The sequence below is a fragment of the Nothobranchius furzeri genome, chromosome 3 (genome assembly GCF_043380555.1).
Source record: "Nothobranchius furzeri strain GRZ-AD chromosome 3, NfurGRZ-RIMD1, whole genome shotgun sequence".
Taxonomy (NCBI): Eukaryota; Metazoa; Chordata; class Actinopteri; order Cyprinodontiformes; family Nothobranchiidae; genus Nothobranchius; species Nothobranchius furzeri.
The window spans coordinates 74235657-74253988 of NC_091743.1; the positions used below are offsets into that span (position 1 = coordinate 74235657).

At 42.0% G+C, this 18332-nt stretch overlaps 1 protein-coding gene across 1 annotated transcript; it reads right to left on the bottom strand.

The window, feature by feature from the left end:
- Positions 1–10328: 10328 nt before the first annotated feature.
- On the bottom strand, positions 10329–13913 carry pck1 (phosphoenolpyruvate carboxykinase 1 (soluble)). Its single transcript, XM_015958478.2, has 10 exons — positions 13763–13913; positions 13363–13650; positions 13003–13187; positions 12697–12900; positions 12434–12621; positions 12179–12341; positions 11868–12092; positions 11641–11772; positions 11442–11537; positions 10329–11343 (listed from the first exon to the last, which is right to left on the bottom strand). The coding sequence occupies exons 2-10, from the start codon at positions 13584–13586 to the stop codon at positions 10886–10888; spliced, it is 1875 nt and encodes a 624-aa protein (XP_015813964.1). The 5' UTR covers positions 13587–13650; positions 13763–13913; the 3' UTR covers positions 10329–10885.
- Positions 13914–18332: the final 4419 nt, after the last annotated feature.

Genomic DNA, 18332 nt, shown 5'->3' on the forward strand with positions numbered 1-18332 from the left:
CTGAACAAAGGCGAAGAAGAATTTTTCCCCTTTTGTGTTTCTGCTATGTCCGAATGGTTGTGTGCTGTTTTATATCCGACCTGCTCACCGAATCAGCGCTGCATGGCGCCTTTTCCTCCTGACAATGTTTTAGAGAAAAGAAACGGTGTGATAACACTCTCCTTTTGTTGCAGTATGTGAGGTGTGCATATTTAAATAAACATTTGTATCTTGCAGCGTTGCGAAGCTTGCGACTGTTGTAGAAGTCTTCCACCTGTTTTTGGAGTTTGATCCTGTGTGAAATTGTTCTGCTCAGGATTCCTGCATGCAGCTGGCCAACTTGTCTGACAAAATAAAAATAAAAACCGTCAACAACATCTTTAATATGAAGCCAATCTCATGTCATTCAAGTCCCCCCATGAGAGAAAATACAATCATGAGAGAACAGGGGTGTTTCTAGGAGCTGGAAGAAATGGGACACTTGGCCCCCTGAAGAATAAGGCGGCCATGTTTGATCACGCCGACCCTGATTTTACTGGATCAGACTCAGCAGAGTCAATCACGACAGATTTGTCTCCAAAAGAGACAGAATTGAAACTGACACTGAAGGAAACTGAATTAATAAAACTTTCCAAATGAATGAAAACATGCTGAGAAACATTTAAATTCTCAAACTTCTTTCTCTTTAAAACATAGAAACCTGGTAAAGAAAGCAGGACCACATTTAGGGGCCACTTGTGGGGCCATATCAATGTATCTTCACCAAATCACTGTAATGATTTGTGCACATCAACTTCAAGGTTAAAGAACACAGAGCAGAACTGCTTTCTCAGCATGTTTCTGTGTCCAGCAGGTGGCGCTCTTCCATTTGCTCAATAGTGAGCTCATCTTCACATTATGAAACTGCTGAGACAATAAAACAGCATCAGTTTGATAAAATGCCAGAAAATAAAAATCTAAATAGGAAGAAAAAGAAAAAGAAAGAGATCTTTATAAGGTACCACTCTAGATAAAAGTTACAAGGCGCATCAAGAACAAAAAAAAAATAAAATAAAAAAAAATAAATAATAAAAAACCTAGAAAATCTGAAAAGGAACCTGGCACAAGATTGTGTTCATGCACATGTAAAAAAAATGCCTCTTTAGAGGGCTTGCCATCTAAATAATCAATTAATTATGCACCAATCAATCAACATGCAAATCCTATCCAGATTTTGTTTGGCACACACTCAAAGTTTGAAAGTGTACCTCAATCTGCCCAAAATTGAGAACATTTTTGATGTTTTTTGCTAAATATTTTGCCATGATAAACCGGATCGCTTAGAAAAGTAATAGCACACCTCCCGAGCAGCTCGTTTTGATATATGGTTTTTGGGGGTACTCGCTGTCGTTCGAGCCGCATTAACGTCCGCAGAAGAAGAGTAACAAAGAGATCAAATCCTCCGGTGAAGAACAGTAAGGGCCCTGTTCGCAGCAGGCCCTTTATGAACTAGAAAACTCCTGGAGCCATAAAAATGTTGTCAGAGGGTCATAAGAAATGACCACTAAATGGTAGAATGGTTCTCTGACTGGAAGAAGCAGGCTTCAAACGGGGAGAAGGCCTGAGAAGATGGTGCAGCGTCCTGTATTCCTCTGCTGTAAGTAAAAGTTAAACCTGCACGCGTTGCAGTCCGGTTATCATCAGCATGCCTTATTTATATAGCGCCTTCCACCACGCTCAAAGGGGGTCCAAGGCGCTGAACAGGAAAAGTTACAAAGATAAAAATTGGTTGCAATTCATAACGAGACAGCTATTATTTTATGCAGTTTGGATGTTTTATAGGTCTGACAGATGTGGATTTGCTCTCCTTTATGCTTAGAAAATTGGAGGCCATCCACACAGAATATTTAAAACAATTTGGAACTTAACCAGAAGACAGGCATCGCAGGCCAGATTGCCTTCACAAGACAGGAAGGTGTGGCACCCAGAGCAGAGTTGCCCCGCAATGCCTGACAACCCCTCAGGGAACAGAGCCCTGAATTGCCAATGCAGTTTTTAACGAATTCCAGACAGTGGCGGATTTACCAATTTGGGGGCCCAAGGCGAACACAGACATGGGGCCCCTTTACACTAAATTTTCAACAATCTTATCTTTAACTAGATTTGCAAAACTCTACCCTCTTCTGACATGAGTTATTTTCACTTTTTATTAGTTTTCCTCTTTTTTTCCCCTGTCTTTCTCTCCCTTTGAGTGCTTTCAATAATTGTTCTGCTTTCTTTTTCCTCTCAGTGCTCCTGTGCTTTTGCCTTTCTTTTTTTCTTCTATTTTCCATTTTGGTCAATGTTTTCCTCCCTTTAAACATTTTCCATTGTTTTTCCATTTCTGCTTCCTTTTGATGATTTCATAAAAAAACGACGTCACTTTTGGAAGTGAAGATAAAAGATTTTTGAAAGCAAGCTGCTTTTTTCTTTTATTGGAGCCACTAGGATAAATCCATTTCATGCTTAATGTTTTGACCTCTGCTTTGAGTTTGTTATGAACGCTCCCGCCTCTCATCTTCTTTTTCTGCTTTGTCTTCTTCTTCTTATTTGTGGTCTTATGGCACTTGGCAAACAACAATTTGGTGCATTACTGCCACCAACGATTGGAGTGGAATGACTACCAATCACTTCCTGTGTGTGCATCGACATCTTAAAGGAATAGTCCATTGTGGCATTAACAGAGGGGTGCCAGCAGTCAGGGCTAGTGCTTCCCAACATAAGGGAGCCTCAGGCGGCTGCTGACCTATATCTAATGGTAAAACTGCCACTGATTCCAGAAATTAAATACATTTGAAAAATAAATTACTAAATATTTATTTAAATAAAGTTAGTGAGTGTGTGTTGAAGCATTTTTAAATACGACTTTGCTTTTGACAATGTTAAGAGTGCCTGAAGCTGAAAGTCCAATATTAGTAACACAGCACCCCCTTGTGGTTGTTTAGGGGAATCTGTCATTTAGAAGAAATTTTCAAATTAAAAGGGAAGGGAAAAAACTCGATTTAAAATATTTTTATTTATTTGAACCCCTTATAATAAGCCATTTGAAATGCAATTAATGTATTACTTTGCTGATAAAAAGCAACCAGGCTTTTACGTCTAATAGTTAAGAAGCAATGTTCTGTTTTCAAAGAGAAATTTTAATTTCTGTTATTTAACATTTTCTCATCATTTGAGACAGATTTTACAACTTTTTAAAAGCTCTAATCTAAACTAAAATGGCCTGATTGATCTATAGATTTGACTCTGCTTTGTTTACTTAAATCAATAGTTTCAATAAGATTTGGATTAAATTATGTGAACTTTGACCTGGGCTAAACTGTGGGAACGACCTGCTGAGATTCATCTGAGTAAGGACCTGAACTCTGATGCAAGCGATAAACCTTAAGTAAATTCAATTTTAGGGTGTGACTTGAGTCGTGACCTGGATGGAAGTTATTTAGTGTTTATGCAGACGCTAATATTCAGAAACTCTTACTTCAAAAGGCCACTCGGAAAACCCAAAGCTCCAAACACCTCAAGTCTCATTTTTCAGTTCAGACTGTTCTCTGTTTGGGGACTTTTGTGCCTCCTACCAAGATGAGTTCCTGAATGGCAACTGTTCGAAGAAATGTGTATCTAAATTTAACAACATTTCACGCACGTGCCGTTTTACAAGAATAAATCCCACTACAAGCAGCAAAAACGCTAGCCTGGCAAACCATCCTACACATGTAAACACATAGTCTGGCCACAAGCCGTTGGCATCACATGTTTGCGAGGCAGAATCTACATCCACACTCAATCAGACAGCGCTAAGGCAATCAGAGCAACGAAAGAGACGTTTTCATCACCGCAGAAATCCATCAACAGGGAGTCCACCATACAACATCAAAGGAGAAGCAAATACATCCTTTTTAAATAAATGACTTAAAGCTTCTTTCCAGAGTATTTCTCTCATGCAATGGCACCATCTAGTGGCTGACAAGCATATCATGCAAAAAGTCTGTTGCTCTGTTTGTTTAAGATGGCAACTTCACGTTTCTGTTTGTAAATGTGCTTCTTAGCCGACAAACAGCTAAAACACGTTGTTTTATGAGTATTAATCTCATGTCATGCTGTGTTCTCATATATTTAGAGACTTACAGTACTTGTCCGTGAAAAGTTCATCAACTCTGCATCAGCCGAGGTAATCCTTAAATTTAAAGCATCTAAGCAGTGGTCTAATGCTATTGGTTAGTTCTGGTCGATGCTCAGTTTGCTATTGGATGGAGCTCTGCAGGGCAGAGGGCGTGCTAAAAAAAAAGACGTATTGCTTACATTATTTCACAGTACATGATAAGATAATCACTTTTACGGATTTCTGACAAATCATATATAATTCCTGAAAGGGGAAAACTCTGGAAAGCTGCTTTAAGTATCTCTATCTGCTCATGACTCAAAGAAAAGCCCAAGTCTAAACATTCCAAAGGTGATGCCAAAGCCGTTTCAAATGAGTGCCGTTCCTGATCCGGCGACATCATTGTAGTTTTTCTCCATCACAGCTCTAAGCCTGCCCAAGGAACAGACTGCAATGATTGGCTGGACACAAAACTGTTCATTCCAGTGGTAGACCTGCAATTCTAGTACATCTAGGGGTGAAGCCCTGCAGGAATTTATGTTTGCATGAAACACAATGACATCTTGGAAACCATGGACTTTGCTTTAGACTGTGTTTGTACTAGCCATTAGCCAGACCGTCCCATCAAGCATAAACTCTTTTTTAAGCTAAACAGAGGCAAACACACCCTAAAAGACCTAAGTTAATAACTCGAGTTGCACGTCTCTCTCTGGCCTGGCGCTCGAACTCGATTCACTCGGCTCAGACCTGACCCAAATTCCTATGAGCAAAAATCCTAAAGTGAGGGCATTAGAGTACAACTTTTATTTTAAAATTCAACACATCACAAACGTTCTCATTGATGAATTGAGCTTTTTCTAAAGTTTAAAGAGTTTAACAGAATGACTCAAACAGGCAGCAATGAAATTCAATTCAATTCAATTCAAAAATACTTTATCAATCCCAGAGGGAAATTGATTAGAAATGCAGACAAATCTGCCTCAGACCAGTTCAGATCTGGTAGTGGGACTGCTGGCTGTATCTGGTTGGTTGGTTAATCATTTCTGATGGATCTAAGCCAGATCCCAATGACTCCACACACTTTTTCCTTCCACCTGCCAAGTTTCTACAACAGCTCTGACATCAGGCTCTCGCTCTTTCTCCATGCTTGGCTGTCTGCCTGCTTCACAAATACTCTTCATCTTGTTTTCCGGCTCATTTTATGGTGGAGATGAAGCGTTTGATTGATGATGAGAAATGAAGGGAAATTACTGACACTTGTGAATTTAGAAACTGTTTTACTAGTGCTATTTCTGTTTTCTTCTTTGCCATTTCACCAAATGTACGTGCCATTTGTTCATCTGAAGATGCACAAGTTACTTTATTTAGCTAAACAGGATTATTATCTTCTAGTGAGTCTACTTATTGTATCTAGATTACACAGGTTATGTATGCACAAGCATGGATTGCTTCATGGGTGTTTTTGACAGCCCTTTGGTCATTTTCTTTACAGTTTCTAATACAAAAGACATCCCTGAACCAGATTAACTTCTTCAATTTAATCTCTGGCATCATAAACTCATATTACTGTCTCCTGAGATGAATTCCGGTCTAAACAAAAGCCACACCAGTTGGATCTGATGAAGCAATTTTCCAAAGACATTTGACTGTTGGTATCAAAATGAAAATGAGCCGAGGATAATAGCAAATTAATGAAATAGGTATTATTTTTTTATTTGCCACAATCACAGTCAGTTTATAGATTTTAAATCTTTTTGCAGAAATATCCAAGTCTTGCAGCAGGTTTTTGGAAAGGCGGAACATTTTCTGCTCCTGGGAATTCTCCCTGAGCTCCGCCCAACCACAGCCCACGGCCGAACGTCACTGCTGACGTACTAGTCAGGGTGAGAGTCTGATCGGCCCTGGAGTGGCTTTATTATGTCAGCTCTGTTAGCTCACTAAAGTCACGCCAGCTGATAAGACGCTACCTTTGATGCTTGTCCCATTTCCCAACTCTACTCTCTCTGATGCAGCAGCCTGACTTTACCTCACAGTGGAATGTTTTCAGTCATATTTTGTTCCAACAACACATACATCTTATTATTTTTCCACAAGACTTTTTGACTTTACTTTTGGGCCAGCAAGAAGAATCCCCCCCCCCCCCCCCCCCCCAAATCTAACCCTGTTGCTCAAAATGTGGAAAGTCTGACCTCATTCATCAAATTAACCTTTTATTTTACTAACTTCATTTGGGTATTGATTAACAGCCGCAGGAACATGGTGGGGCTCTACATGCACTGGTTTTATCAGTGCAGCTGATAAACTGTTCTGCATCTTTCATCAAGAGAGATAAATGTTTTCCATTTCCACTGAAGTCTGTCAGCTCCTGTTTATTCATGCTCACCGTAAAACACAACTTCACCTGAGATTATCTCACTGTAAGCAGATAAAATCCATGTTAAACCTTTGATTGTGCTGAGTAGTGTGTTCTCATCTCACTGAACTTTGTTGTTTTTTTGGAAAACACATCACCAATCCCGTTTTCTGCTGCTGTGAAGGAATTAAGAGAGAAGACAAACTAATTCATGTCTAAACTATGACCTGTAACTTTTAAAGGGACACGTTGCAACTTTTCCATGTTTTTAAAGGATTTTCTTGAGCCAGTATGTGCTAAAATGACCCTTTACAGCAATGTTTATCAACCCTGGTCCTCAGCGCCCCCCTGCCCTGCATGGTTTTTGCCTTTTCCAACAACATTGTTTCTCTGCTGCCACACACCTGACTTAAATGAATGGGTGATTAACAGGCTTCTGCAGCACTTGATGTTATTCTAAGGAGGCAATGCAAATATGTAAACCAGGTGTGCTGTAGCAGAGAGACGGAAAACATGCAGGACAGGGGGACACCGAGGACCAGGGTTGAGAAACAATGCTTTACAGGGTTAATGAAAGGCCATCCAGCCACTATCGCCTCCTGTGGCCAGAGTATTCCACTTGCAACTTTAGAGTAGCGGGCCACTCTGTTGGGACTTAGAAAACAAGGAGCTGACATACCTGGTGCTGCAGTCTGGTTCCAGCATGTTTCTTGCATGTTTTAGATCATGAGCACTGCTGACGTTTCAGCTGTTAGATTAAGCTTTTAAAACAAACGCACAGCAAGGATATAGGTTTTGCTTCTAGTTCTACAAACGGACACTAGGGGGTGCTAAAAACAAGCCAAAACTGCCTCGTTCTACTTTATAAAGAAGAAAATATTTGGAAATTACCATTGAAAGCAAGGAAATACTTTTGTATTTGTCTAGTGTGGCTTTTGCAGTTTTACTGTATAATTGCTCTGATCTTTGCAGGTGGTTGCCAAATAAGGTAATAAAAACCTAGAATAAAGGAACAGAGTCTAATGCTGAAGCAGGCATAAATGAACAGATAACCAGAGAAATAGGATAAGAGCTTAGCACAAAAACAGGATGTTTGGGGCATGCAGTAAAGGGATGGGTATGCGTGCTTGTGGGGTAACTGTTCTCTGAGATCAAAAACAAGAACAAAGTTGTCTGTGGAAAACAGCAAGTGAATCATTACCAGGACTGTCAGAGAAACAAACATAAAGAATCAATCAGATCATCTCATTGTGCATTTTTAAAATCTGAAGGTCCTAAATGAAAGCGTTTTAATTCATTTTTCATGCATAGTTTATTAAAAAGATTCAAACAATTAGAAGTCTAAAATAGTTGTGATGCTTTTGCAACAGGCACTGTATCATCCAGACCGAAGAAATTCACAAACAGTAACTTTGTTTTTAAATTGGATCATGTCTAACCTACAAAAAAAACTCTCTTCATCAATCATTTATGAAAATGCAAAAACATGATAATTCCTTCAACAAAAATGGAACACTCCACAAACCTGCATGTCTTTTCTTTGAAAGTGTTCCTAGATTACATGAAACATGGTGCATGATAAGAATTCAGAACTTAGTCTAAAGCAAGTGAGTGAAGATTAACTTTAGTACTCCCATAATCCTAAAAAGAAATTAACTTAGAGAAAATGGTGCAAGAAGTCAGAACATAAGAGATCAACGAGGTTGTGGACGAACACAAAAAAGCAGGAACTTTTAAATTCCCATCTTAACATCCACGGGTGGTCTCATCCTGCCAAGCTCGGGTCCTCTACCAGAGGCCTGGGAGCTTGAGGGTTCTGTAGTATCTTAGCTGTTCCTAGATCTGCACTTTTCTGGACTGAGATGTCTAATGTCTTTCCTGGGATCTGCTTTAGCCACTCTCATCCAGTTTGGGGGCTACTGCCACGAGTGCCTCGATGACCACAGGAACCACCGATGTCTTCACTCTCCAGGCTTTCTCAAGTTCTTTTTGAGGCCCTGGTACTTTAGTTTCTCATGTTCTTTTTTCCTGATGTTGCATCACTTGGTATTGCCACATCAACCACAGCAGCTGTCTTCTGTTGTTCGTCCACCACCACATCACCCCGTTGGTTCTCCACCATTTTGTCGGTCTGGATCTGGAAGTCCCACAGGAGCTTGGCTCTCTCATTCGTAACCACCTTAGAGGGTGTTACCCACTTTGACCTTGGAGCTTCCAGTCCATACTCTCCACAGATGCTTTCTCTACCAGCATCTTACACCCTGCAGTTATGTGGTGGATTGTCTCTTTGCATAACCTACACCTTGGGTCTTGTCTGGTGTGGTAGATCTTGGCCTCTATTGCTCTGGTGGTCAGGGTCTGTTCCTGTGCAGCCTTGATGAGAGCCTCTGTGCTGTTTTTCAGACCAGATCTTTCTAGCCATTGGTAGGAATTCTTGACATCAGGATCCGCACACTGGGTGAGCAATCCGGAGGAGGCAGGCAGGGAAACTAAATTTCACTCAGCTGAGCAGGCAAGCAATCAAACTTAACTCAAGAATCTGACACGTGCGTGTCAAACAGGACGGCTTAAATCCACAGGGAAATCAAAAACAGGTGAGCTGGACACAATTCATGGGCAGGTGTGACTAAATAATGAGGACACTGAGGCCTAGTCCACACGTAGCCAGGTTTCCCACCCCTCCAAAAACTTGCATCCACACCACCTTGTTAAAAAAAACTCTGTCCACACGTACCCGGGTAAATACGTTGTTAAGGACATGCCAGACCTGTAGGCGGCAGTACTTCCCCCATTCTTAACCTCGTCCTTTGTCTGTGGTCTTCCGCAAGGAGCAGTAATTCCGCTTGCAAAAACAAACAAGCAAAAAGCGCTTGGACAACTGATAAAGTGAGCGCAGCTCTGAGGGCATCCATGCTGTCGGCTAGTGTAAACACAGGTCGCACACGTGATGTCAGCATTTTTTTTGTCGCGGAAAGTGACGTTGCGGACCTTAAAACTCCGGTTTTGTCTGTCCACATGCAGACACCCAAAATGGAGAAAACGCAGATCTTCACTTTGGCCGGAGTTTTTAAAAAGATCCGTTTTCGTGGGAAAAAAACTCTGTTTTCGTGTGGATGACAGGCCAAAACGTAGAAAAATATCTGCGTTTTGGCAGATCCCCGGCTACGTGTGGACAGGGCCTGAAATGAACACAAGACAACAGGGGCTGGAAGCTGTTTCTGACAAATTATGCAAATGTGTAAAGAGACATTTGGTCCAAGTATAACTATAACCCTAAGGGTATAACCCTAAGTAGGGTTATAAGCATAACCCTAACCCTTACCCAAGGATAAGGGATTAATAAGTGTTAAATAGTCCAGCAGCTGATGGGTAGAAACTGCTATCATCAAATGGATAGACTCAGAGGTCAGAGGTCTCATATTCAGACAGGAACTATAGACAAATGCATTCATGTGCTCATCTCCATCAGTTTGCACTTGTGCCTTTTGTCTGGTCTTCCCAAAAAATCTGTGACGCAACTGCAGATTATTCAGAATGTTGCTGCCAGTGCATCTTTGGTCTTGCATGTGAAGTAAAAAATATGAGCAGGGGAAACTTGTGGTTGAAGTGTCATTGAGACATTTAGATTTAGTTTTTGCACATTTATTGTAACATTTGTCCCACAGTTGGAAAACACTTGGTACAATTTTTATGAATGAACGTGAATCATTGTCTGTTTTGCTTGTTTTCACCCCTTTTTTCTTGACCACTCACAGGTTTTATCAGATCAGGCAGAACGTTTTAGTTTTATTTGCACCGCTGGCATAAGAGAATTTTTATGCTGAGTCATCAAATTTAAAAACTAAAACAGAACAGAAACAATTCTAAATGAGTCAGAGATAACTTTAAAATCATTTATTCATGCGTTCCCTTCAGTTTAATTACAGTAAACACAACAAATACAATACTGTATAAAAATAAATTACGACATCAAATAACAGGAACACTTATGATGCACCATATGGCAAAACAATATGCATCTGAAATAAGTTATTTAGTTTTAAATAGACAAAGAACAAACATAAAATAAAAGAACACATTGCACAAAGGTTTAGAAACCAGCTTCGTTGCAACAGCATAGATGAATGGGAATTAAACATTTCCTATCGACTTCAGCAGTCGGAATTCTGGGAAGTCATCGGAAAAGATAGAGGATTTTTGCTGGTAAAGTAACTAAACTTAAAATCAAACCGTAACGGTTGTTTCTCATCTGTTAGCTGACGATGCTTCACTTAGTAGGAAGTTTTAAAATTAAACACCCGTTTAAATCTGACTTCCTGATTGTAATGTGTGTTGGTCGGAGTTTGGCGACTAAATATTCTGAGTTACATATCAGTTGTACCACATGCAGAACTAAAATCACTAACGTGGTCTTTTAGGCTGCGCCTCCTTTCCTTTCACATCTGCTCCACCCTCTGCTGCAGCAGCTCCAGCTGCTGGGCCACCGTGGTGGGCAGGTCACTGTTCACCTGAGTGGTGAAGTACTTCCTCACCTCCTCCACCTCTTTCTGCCAGAACTCCTGATCCAAGGAGAACAGCTCATCCAGATCCAGCTTCCCCTGCAGACCCTGGAGGTTCAGGGAGTCACGGCAGGGCAGGTAACCCACTGCTGAGGGCATGGCGCCGGTCTCACCGTTCACTCGTCTGAACATCCAGTCCAGGACGCGGATATTGTCCCCAAAACCGGGCCAGAGGAAGCCAGCTGTCGGAGACTTGCGGAACCAGTTGACGTGGAAAATCTTGGGGAGCTTGGCACCAGGACGGTCGGCCATGCTCAGCCAGTGGGAAAGGTACTGGCCAAAGTTGTAGCCAAAGAAAGGGCGCATGGCAAAGGGGTCGTGCATGATTACCTTGCCTGGATAAAAAAGTACAAAAAGATGAAGTCAGTTTCAAGTTTCAGATCCAACAGAAAATAACAAACACTAACAAAGAGATGGTTGTTTAGACACCGACCTTTGTGTTCGGCTGCTGCGGTGGCCTCTGACCTCATGGCTGCTCCAACAAACACACCATGCTGCCAGCTGAAGGCTTCATACACCAGAGGGACACCTAAAGGGAACAAAGGAAAACAGGATTTACAGAGTTTCATTGATTACATCTTTATTTCATTTAAGTCCAGCTGTGATTAAGAATGCGGACTGGTTATTCTCACCTTCTGGTCTGCGGCCTCCAAAAATGATAGCCTCAATGGGGACTCCCTCCGGGGATTCCCACTGCGGATCAATAATGGGACACTGACCGGCCGGTGTGCAGAAACGAGAGTTGGGATGAGCACAAGGTTCTCCTACAAACAGAGAAAGCGAAGATTATTCAATCAACTTATTTTCTTCTTAAAAAAAGCTTATTTTTGAGTTTTAGTCCCCTGGTCTAGGTTCTCACCATCTTCTAAATTCCAGGGCTTGTTTTTCCAGGACGTGAGAGTCACTTCCTCAGGAAGTTTTTGGTCCATTCCCTCCCAGTACACGCCGCCGTCGCTGGTCTCTGCAACATTTGTGAAGATGGTGTTCCTAACAATGGTCGCCATGGCATTGGGGTTGGTTTTGATGGATGTGCCGGGTGCAACACCAAAAAAGCCATTCTCAGGGTTGATGGCACGTAAATTGCCTAAGAAAATAGAAAAGGGAAATACGTTTGTTTTGTTCTTTGTTCGCAATTTTCATGTTTCATTATCTGTGAAGTATTTTTCTCACCTTGGTTGTCAAACTTCATCCAAGCGATATCATCTCCTACGCACTCAACCTTCCATCCAGGCAGCGTTGGGCAGAGCATGGCCAGGTTGGTTTTCCCACAGGCGCTGGGAAAGGCTGCCGCCATGTACTTCTTCTCCCCAGCAGGATTAGTGACACCGAGGATCTGAGCAGCAGAAATGTTTAAGTTTGACCATAACAATGACGATTGTTCTGTGAAATGGTTAAATAAAATAAAAATGCGTTGCCTTTTCTTACCAGCATGTGCTCAGCCAGCCAGCCTTCCTCTTTGGCGATGCGAGAGGCGATACGGAGAGCGAAGCACTTCTTTCCCAGCAGCGAGTTTCCTCCATAACCACTGCCAAACGACACAATCTGTCTGCGGTCTGGGATGTGGGCAATCAGTGTCTGCTCAGGATTGCAGGGCCAGTTGTTTACCAGGGGCTCTGAAATAACAACTGCAGTTATTTAAATGCTCTAAAACTTACAGAGATTCTAGTGAGGATGCTTTGATTTTGTACTTTTGAGAGGTAGAGGACAGCCAACGGAGTGCAGGCAGCGGACAAACTCTCCATTTCCCAGAGCGGATAGCACTGTCTTCCCCATTCGGGTCATCACCCTCATGCTGGCCACGACGTAGGGGGAGTCCGTCAGCTCCACACCAATCTTAGACAAGGGGGAACCTACTGGACCCATGCTGAAGGGAATCACATACATGGTGCGACCTGAGGACAGGGACAGGAAAAATAGATCTTTACATCATGACAAACAAATGTTCTCTACTTTTTGATCATTACTGGAGAACAAAACCTGCATCTCTGTGGTACCTTTCATGCAGCCGGGGAAGCGTTGACCCATGGCTTTGTCAAACTCCTCTGGAGACATCCAACGGCCCAGTTGGCTGACTCCTCCATCCAGTGGTGTTGGTACTGTGTCCCTCTGGTTCTGGGTAACAATCACTGTTCTGCTCTCAATGCGAGCCACATCCCTTGGGTCGGTTCTAGCTAACCAGCTGAAGGAGGAGAAAGGTCAGAGATGACATTTTGTGTCGGAAGCAGCCAGACTTACTGGTTTGTCAGTAGTTTTGCTTTCTGAGTTTGTTTTTTATCTAAAAAGGTGCTGACCATGGCTATAGCTAAGCTACCAATGTGAAATCCGTCAAAACTGACTTAAATAAATCATCCTACCAGTTCTCGTATTTGGTGAGCTTCTTGATCATCCCCTGTTCCTCTAGCTGGGTCAGGATGGCTCGGTTCTCCTGATCTGAGCCATCACAGATGTGGACAGACTCAGGCTGGCACAGGACCATGTTGGCTTCCACAAACTCCCGGACCGCGGGGCTCAAGGCACTGAGGCTGCCCTGCAGGATCCTGGGACCATTCTGGCTTTGGGACTGGATCTGAGGAGGCATGGTGACAAAGTCTGGAGAGCGAGAGAGTCGACAGACTAAGAGAGACGAGATGAAGTCTGGAAGTCTGAAAATTTGAAGGGAAAAAGAAAAAAGATTTTAGACAAACTGAAGATTTCAGCATCATCATCGTAATCCTCTCCTACAAGAGCTGCCACACACAAAGTATTTCATGTTACCTTCAGTAGTTTGGAGCAAAGAGCTGTTAGCTTGGCCTCATCAGCTGAGGTGTCTCTGATGGCTGTTCCCAGTCAAGTTGAGGACTCTTGGTCCATTGTGTCCTCCCTGGAGAAGGTTTGCTCCTTTTATACCCTGGGATGTCCCTGAAAGAGGAGGGAGAAGAGTAGGAAGGAGGGGGAAGTGTGTCAGGAGGTGTGAGCATGACCCCGGTGTGTCGCAGGACTTCAGCTAATCATTAATCCGCTGCCGGACATAACGCAGTCTTTATGTAACCGGTTCTCTCCTGCCATCAGCCGATAACTGGGCTAGATCTGAGTGAGAACCTGTAGCTTTGAGATGTTTAACTCACATTGCTGCAAGAAAAACAGTCAAAGTGAGAGCACAAAACATGCAACACTGTTTTTGCACATTTTTGCATCACAGAAATATTTCCATTTTTCTTTAATCGGTTGTTGCAATTAAGATGAAATAGTTTGATATAAGCTAAGTAAAATTTCTATCAATGGTCATCCCTGTCCCTCTGAGTTGTTACGAAAGTCGCTGAACTTTAGAACAAATAAGTAAATGATGTAAGTTCAGGGTTCACCGTGGCGAGGCTGCAGCATGACGTCGACAGCACTCCGGCTGGACTCTTGCATTGCCTGACAGATGGGGGCTTGATCTCGTGTTGTAAAAGTTCAGTCAGGAAAAGTGCATATGTGTGCGCGCTTGCATGTAAGTAATGGAAACCAAGATAAAATAGGAACATTTGGAGCTGATTTTGCAAGTAAATTAGAAATAATTCCACAGTTAAACACAGAAAGAGAAAAATCAAGCCCAGGCGATTCAGCTAGCGGTGAGTTAGCTGCTACTTGCTGTGCTATTCCACAAACATTTCCTCTATTAAACACATTTAATTAGTTGCAGAGCTGATGGACCATCGTTCTTCCTTATTTATCTCAACTTATTTTAGGTTAACATTTAATCACCCAATGGCGGCAAGGCAGCTTTATTTCTTTGGAACGTTTCCCACACAGAAGCAACTCAACATGCCTTCCAGGTGCAAGATCAGCGAGAACATAAAACATCAAAGTCAATGTGACAACATAAAACAGCAGATGTTAAAGTTAGAAATAAAATATACAAACAAAATAAGATGTAAGAATCAGAAAACAGACCTCGTTAAGGCTGAGCAGTTACGGTGCGGAAGGTGTAGCATAAGAAGTGATCATTCAAAGGCTGATAAACCATAAAAGTGTTCATTTCATTTGAAGCTGATTCCATCTGTGTGCAGCAGTAGCTAAAAGTAGCTTCACCCTGTTTGGTTCATCCAGTGCTGGAATCCTTCAGCTTCCCAAGACTTCTGTACTGGATTAGGGTTATGCCTTCAGATGATTCTGATGTGATTACTGGATTTCTAATTTGCTGCGGCCTCTTTTTCATACCAATCTTAGAACATTCTTTCTGTACTCCTGCAGCTGTGAGAGAGTGCTGAAGCTTGTTTTGTTTTTGCCTGTGGGCAGTTCAGATTGTTTCATTTGATTGTTTTTTCACACAGCTGACTTGCTTTGTTTAGAATTCTCATTCTTCTGTTAAATCAGGATTATTTTAATTGGTTTCCCCTTTTAAAATTGGTGGCAGGGACGGCAGTGGCAGAGGAGTTATGAGCCCGTCACATAACCGCGACGGTTGTGGGATCGAGTCCCGCTCAGTTGTCACACTCGTTGTGTCCTCGGGCAAGACACTTCACCCTCCCAGTCCACTGGTCGGAGGGACCGGTGACGCCTGTGCTCGACAGCCTCGCCCCTGTCAGTGCGTCTCAGGGCAGCTGTGGCTACATCATAGCTCATCACCATCAGTGTGTGAATGAATGAATGATTCACTGTAGAGAATCAACAGGAGTCATCTGACTCTGAAAGTGCTATAGAAGTACAGTTCATACCATTTCACCAAACAGTTCATTAGCTATTTTCTTCAAATTTCCACCATAATACTGAGATTATAATGCTGATTTCTGATATCTGTCATGATGTTTCTCGTTCCGCTTCACGTTCCAGATCAATACGGGTGTAGTGTCATGAATGTCCCGTTTTTGACGGGTCACTGATGTAACATGTCATGAGAAACTTAATCTAAATGAAACTTTCAGCATCTCAGAAGGTAAACAAGATAGAGAAATTCACACCAACAATGACTCATCACTTTTTGAGTGATGGTACCTGCTAATGTGCACATCCCGAAGTTAATGTGCAACTGTATTAATCAGGTAAAGAAAGTTCAGTGATCACTGGCTGTTAACTTCCATCGCCAGCTGTGTGTGTGTCCCTTTAAATATATACTTAAGGGGAGTTTTATCTTGAGAGGTGCCATATAGTTGCGGTCGGACTCATGAATGACAGTAGGGAGTCTAAGGCCCTGTCCACACGTAGCCGGGGATCTGCCAAAACGTAGATATTTTTCTACGTTTTGGCCTGTCATCCACACGAAAACGGATCTTTTTAAAAACTCCGGCCAAAGTGAAGATCTGCGTTTTCTCCGTTTTGGGTGTCTGCGTGTGGACAGACAAAACCGGAGTTTTAAGGTCCGCAACGTCACTTTCCGCGACAAAAAAATGCTGACATCACGTGTGCGACCTGTGTTTACACTAGCCGACAGCATGGATGCCCTCAGAGCTGCGCTCGCTTTATCAGTTGTCCAAGCGCTTTTTGCTTGTTTGTTTTTGCAAGCGGAATTACTGCTCCTTGCGGAAGACCACAGACGAATGACGAGGTTAAGAACGGGGGAAGTACTGCCGCCTACAGGTCTTGCATGTCCTTAACAACATATTTATCCGGGTACGTGTGGACAGTTTTTTTTTTAAACGAGGTGGTGTGGATGCAAGTTTTTGGAGGGGCGGATATTCGTTTTTAGAAAAACCCGGCTATGTGTGGACTAGGCCTAAGACAACGGAGCTAAAAGAACTATTTTCTCATTTGCTTCGCCTTACGCCCGGATCACACGTTGTACTGCTATTTAAACGAATTGTAATGATGTGTGTTTCGACCACACCAGTCACGTACTTTGAGATTTATCAGCTTGTAAAAGTTTGTAATTAGCATGACTACAAATCAGATAATCGGCACGTCACCACGTAATCTTCTCTCCTCCAGCGTAGCTGCTACTTACCACACGGCAAGATTTACGGTGGTTCTTTCCTCCCGAAGGAAGGATTTTAAGTTCGCTAAACTTAGTCATTTTTCCTCCGTTTCTCTCCATGTCTGGTTTGATGATGTCACTTTCGTGAAGCTCATTTGTAGTCCTGAACTTATTTTCACATGAAACCTAAAATATCATTCCCCCCGTTCGAAAATATGTGCTTTCTTGGTATCAAAATGCTTCTCTTAAATTCACGAACATCATATGTGAAAGCGACGGCACACAGCAAGTGGATCTAGAAAATAGCGTTTTAGCCCCCATTGACTTGCATTCATTTTTTTGTTCTTCTGGGGACTCATGGTCTGGAAGTAGATGGGCGTGACTTAGGCTCCCTATCCTAGGTCTGCCCACTCCAGTCGCCTGGTTCTAGTCACATGACCCGGTGTTGTGTTTGTACCTGAACTGATCCGCTTTGATTAGCACCTAAACTGTCTTGTATATAGCAGCTGTTTCTCTAAGTATTGCCACTTTATATTATTATTATATCATGATTATATTCCTACTTCCTGTTTTTTAATTATCTCTTTTTTATCATCTTTTTTTGCACCAAGTACCGCAGCAATTTCCTAATGTTGTGATTCTCGCACGTATGGCAATAAAACCTTCTGATTCTGATATGAAAAATTGTTCTTCTTCTACGTTATCAAATTGTTTTGATTGTAGTGTTAGTTATGTTTGAACGTAAACAATTATTGATTTGTGAGACATGAATTTGCTGCTAAACTTCAATGGCCCTCAAAGGGTTGGGAGGCCAGGTGAAATTATCAGGCGAGCCGAATGTGGCCCGCGGGCCGCTAGGTGAAGTGCACTGCTCTGTCATTGCACTAAAACCTACGACATTGAGTGAGTTTGTGCAAAATTTTGAGTTTCACACTAGCAAGAAATAAGGAAAATGACCTCCAATACTTCAACGAATACTTGATGAAATTTGTAAGTTACTGCGTCAAATATTGAAAGACGCGTTCTAAAAACATCGAAAAAGTTTCTGTCATATTATTAAAAATGTCTCCAGCTGCAGTTTGCAAACTTTGAGAGTTTAGTATACATCAAGCACACACACACACACACACACACACACACACACACACACACACACACACACACACACACACACACACACACGCACACGCACACACTGGATTGAAAAACCTGACAATATTAAACAAATATAAATAACAAATATAAAGTAAAATAAAACTAAAACAAGCATCAATATTGATCTGTTTTGTGGAAATAGGTTCAACCCTATTTTAATATTCGACTGTATCTACAGTTTGATTGGACAATGATGAGGTCACTTTAACCACATGTTTGTGGCAGGTTTTCATTAACTGCTCCAATCAAGCAGATTGAATCAAAACGTGTAAACGAGTTTGGGCCGGCTCTGGCTGAGGT

What these genes read in the sequence shown, in the direction of transcription:
- pck1 (XM_015958478.2), bottom strand. Translation starts at nt 13,586, where the DNA reads ATGCCTCCTCAGATCCAGTCCCAAAGCCAGAATGGTCCCAGGATCCTG. An exon ending in GGCTGGCTGAGCACATGCTG is followed by an intron (nt 12,342 to 12,433) that starts GTAAGAAAAGGC and finishes TCTGCTGCTCAG; the next exon opens with ATCCTCGGTGTCACTAATCC. An exon ending in GATGAAGTTTGACAACCAAG is followed by an intron (nt 12,093 to 12,178) that starts GTGAGAAAAATA and finishes CTATTTTCTTAG; the next exon opens with GCAATTTACGTGCCATCAAC.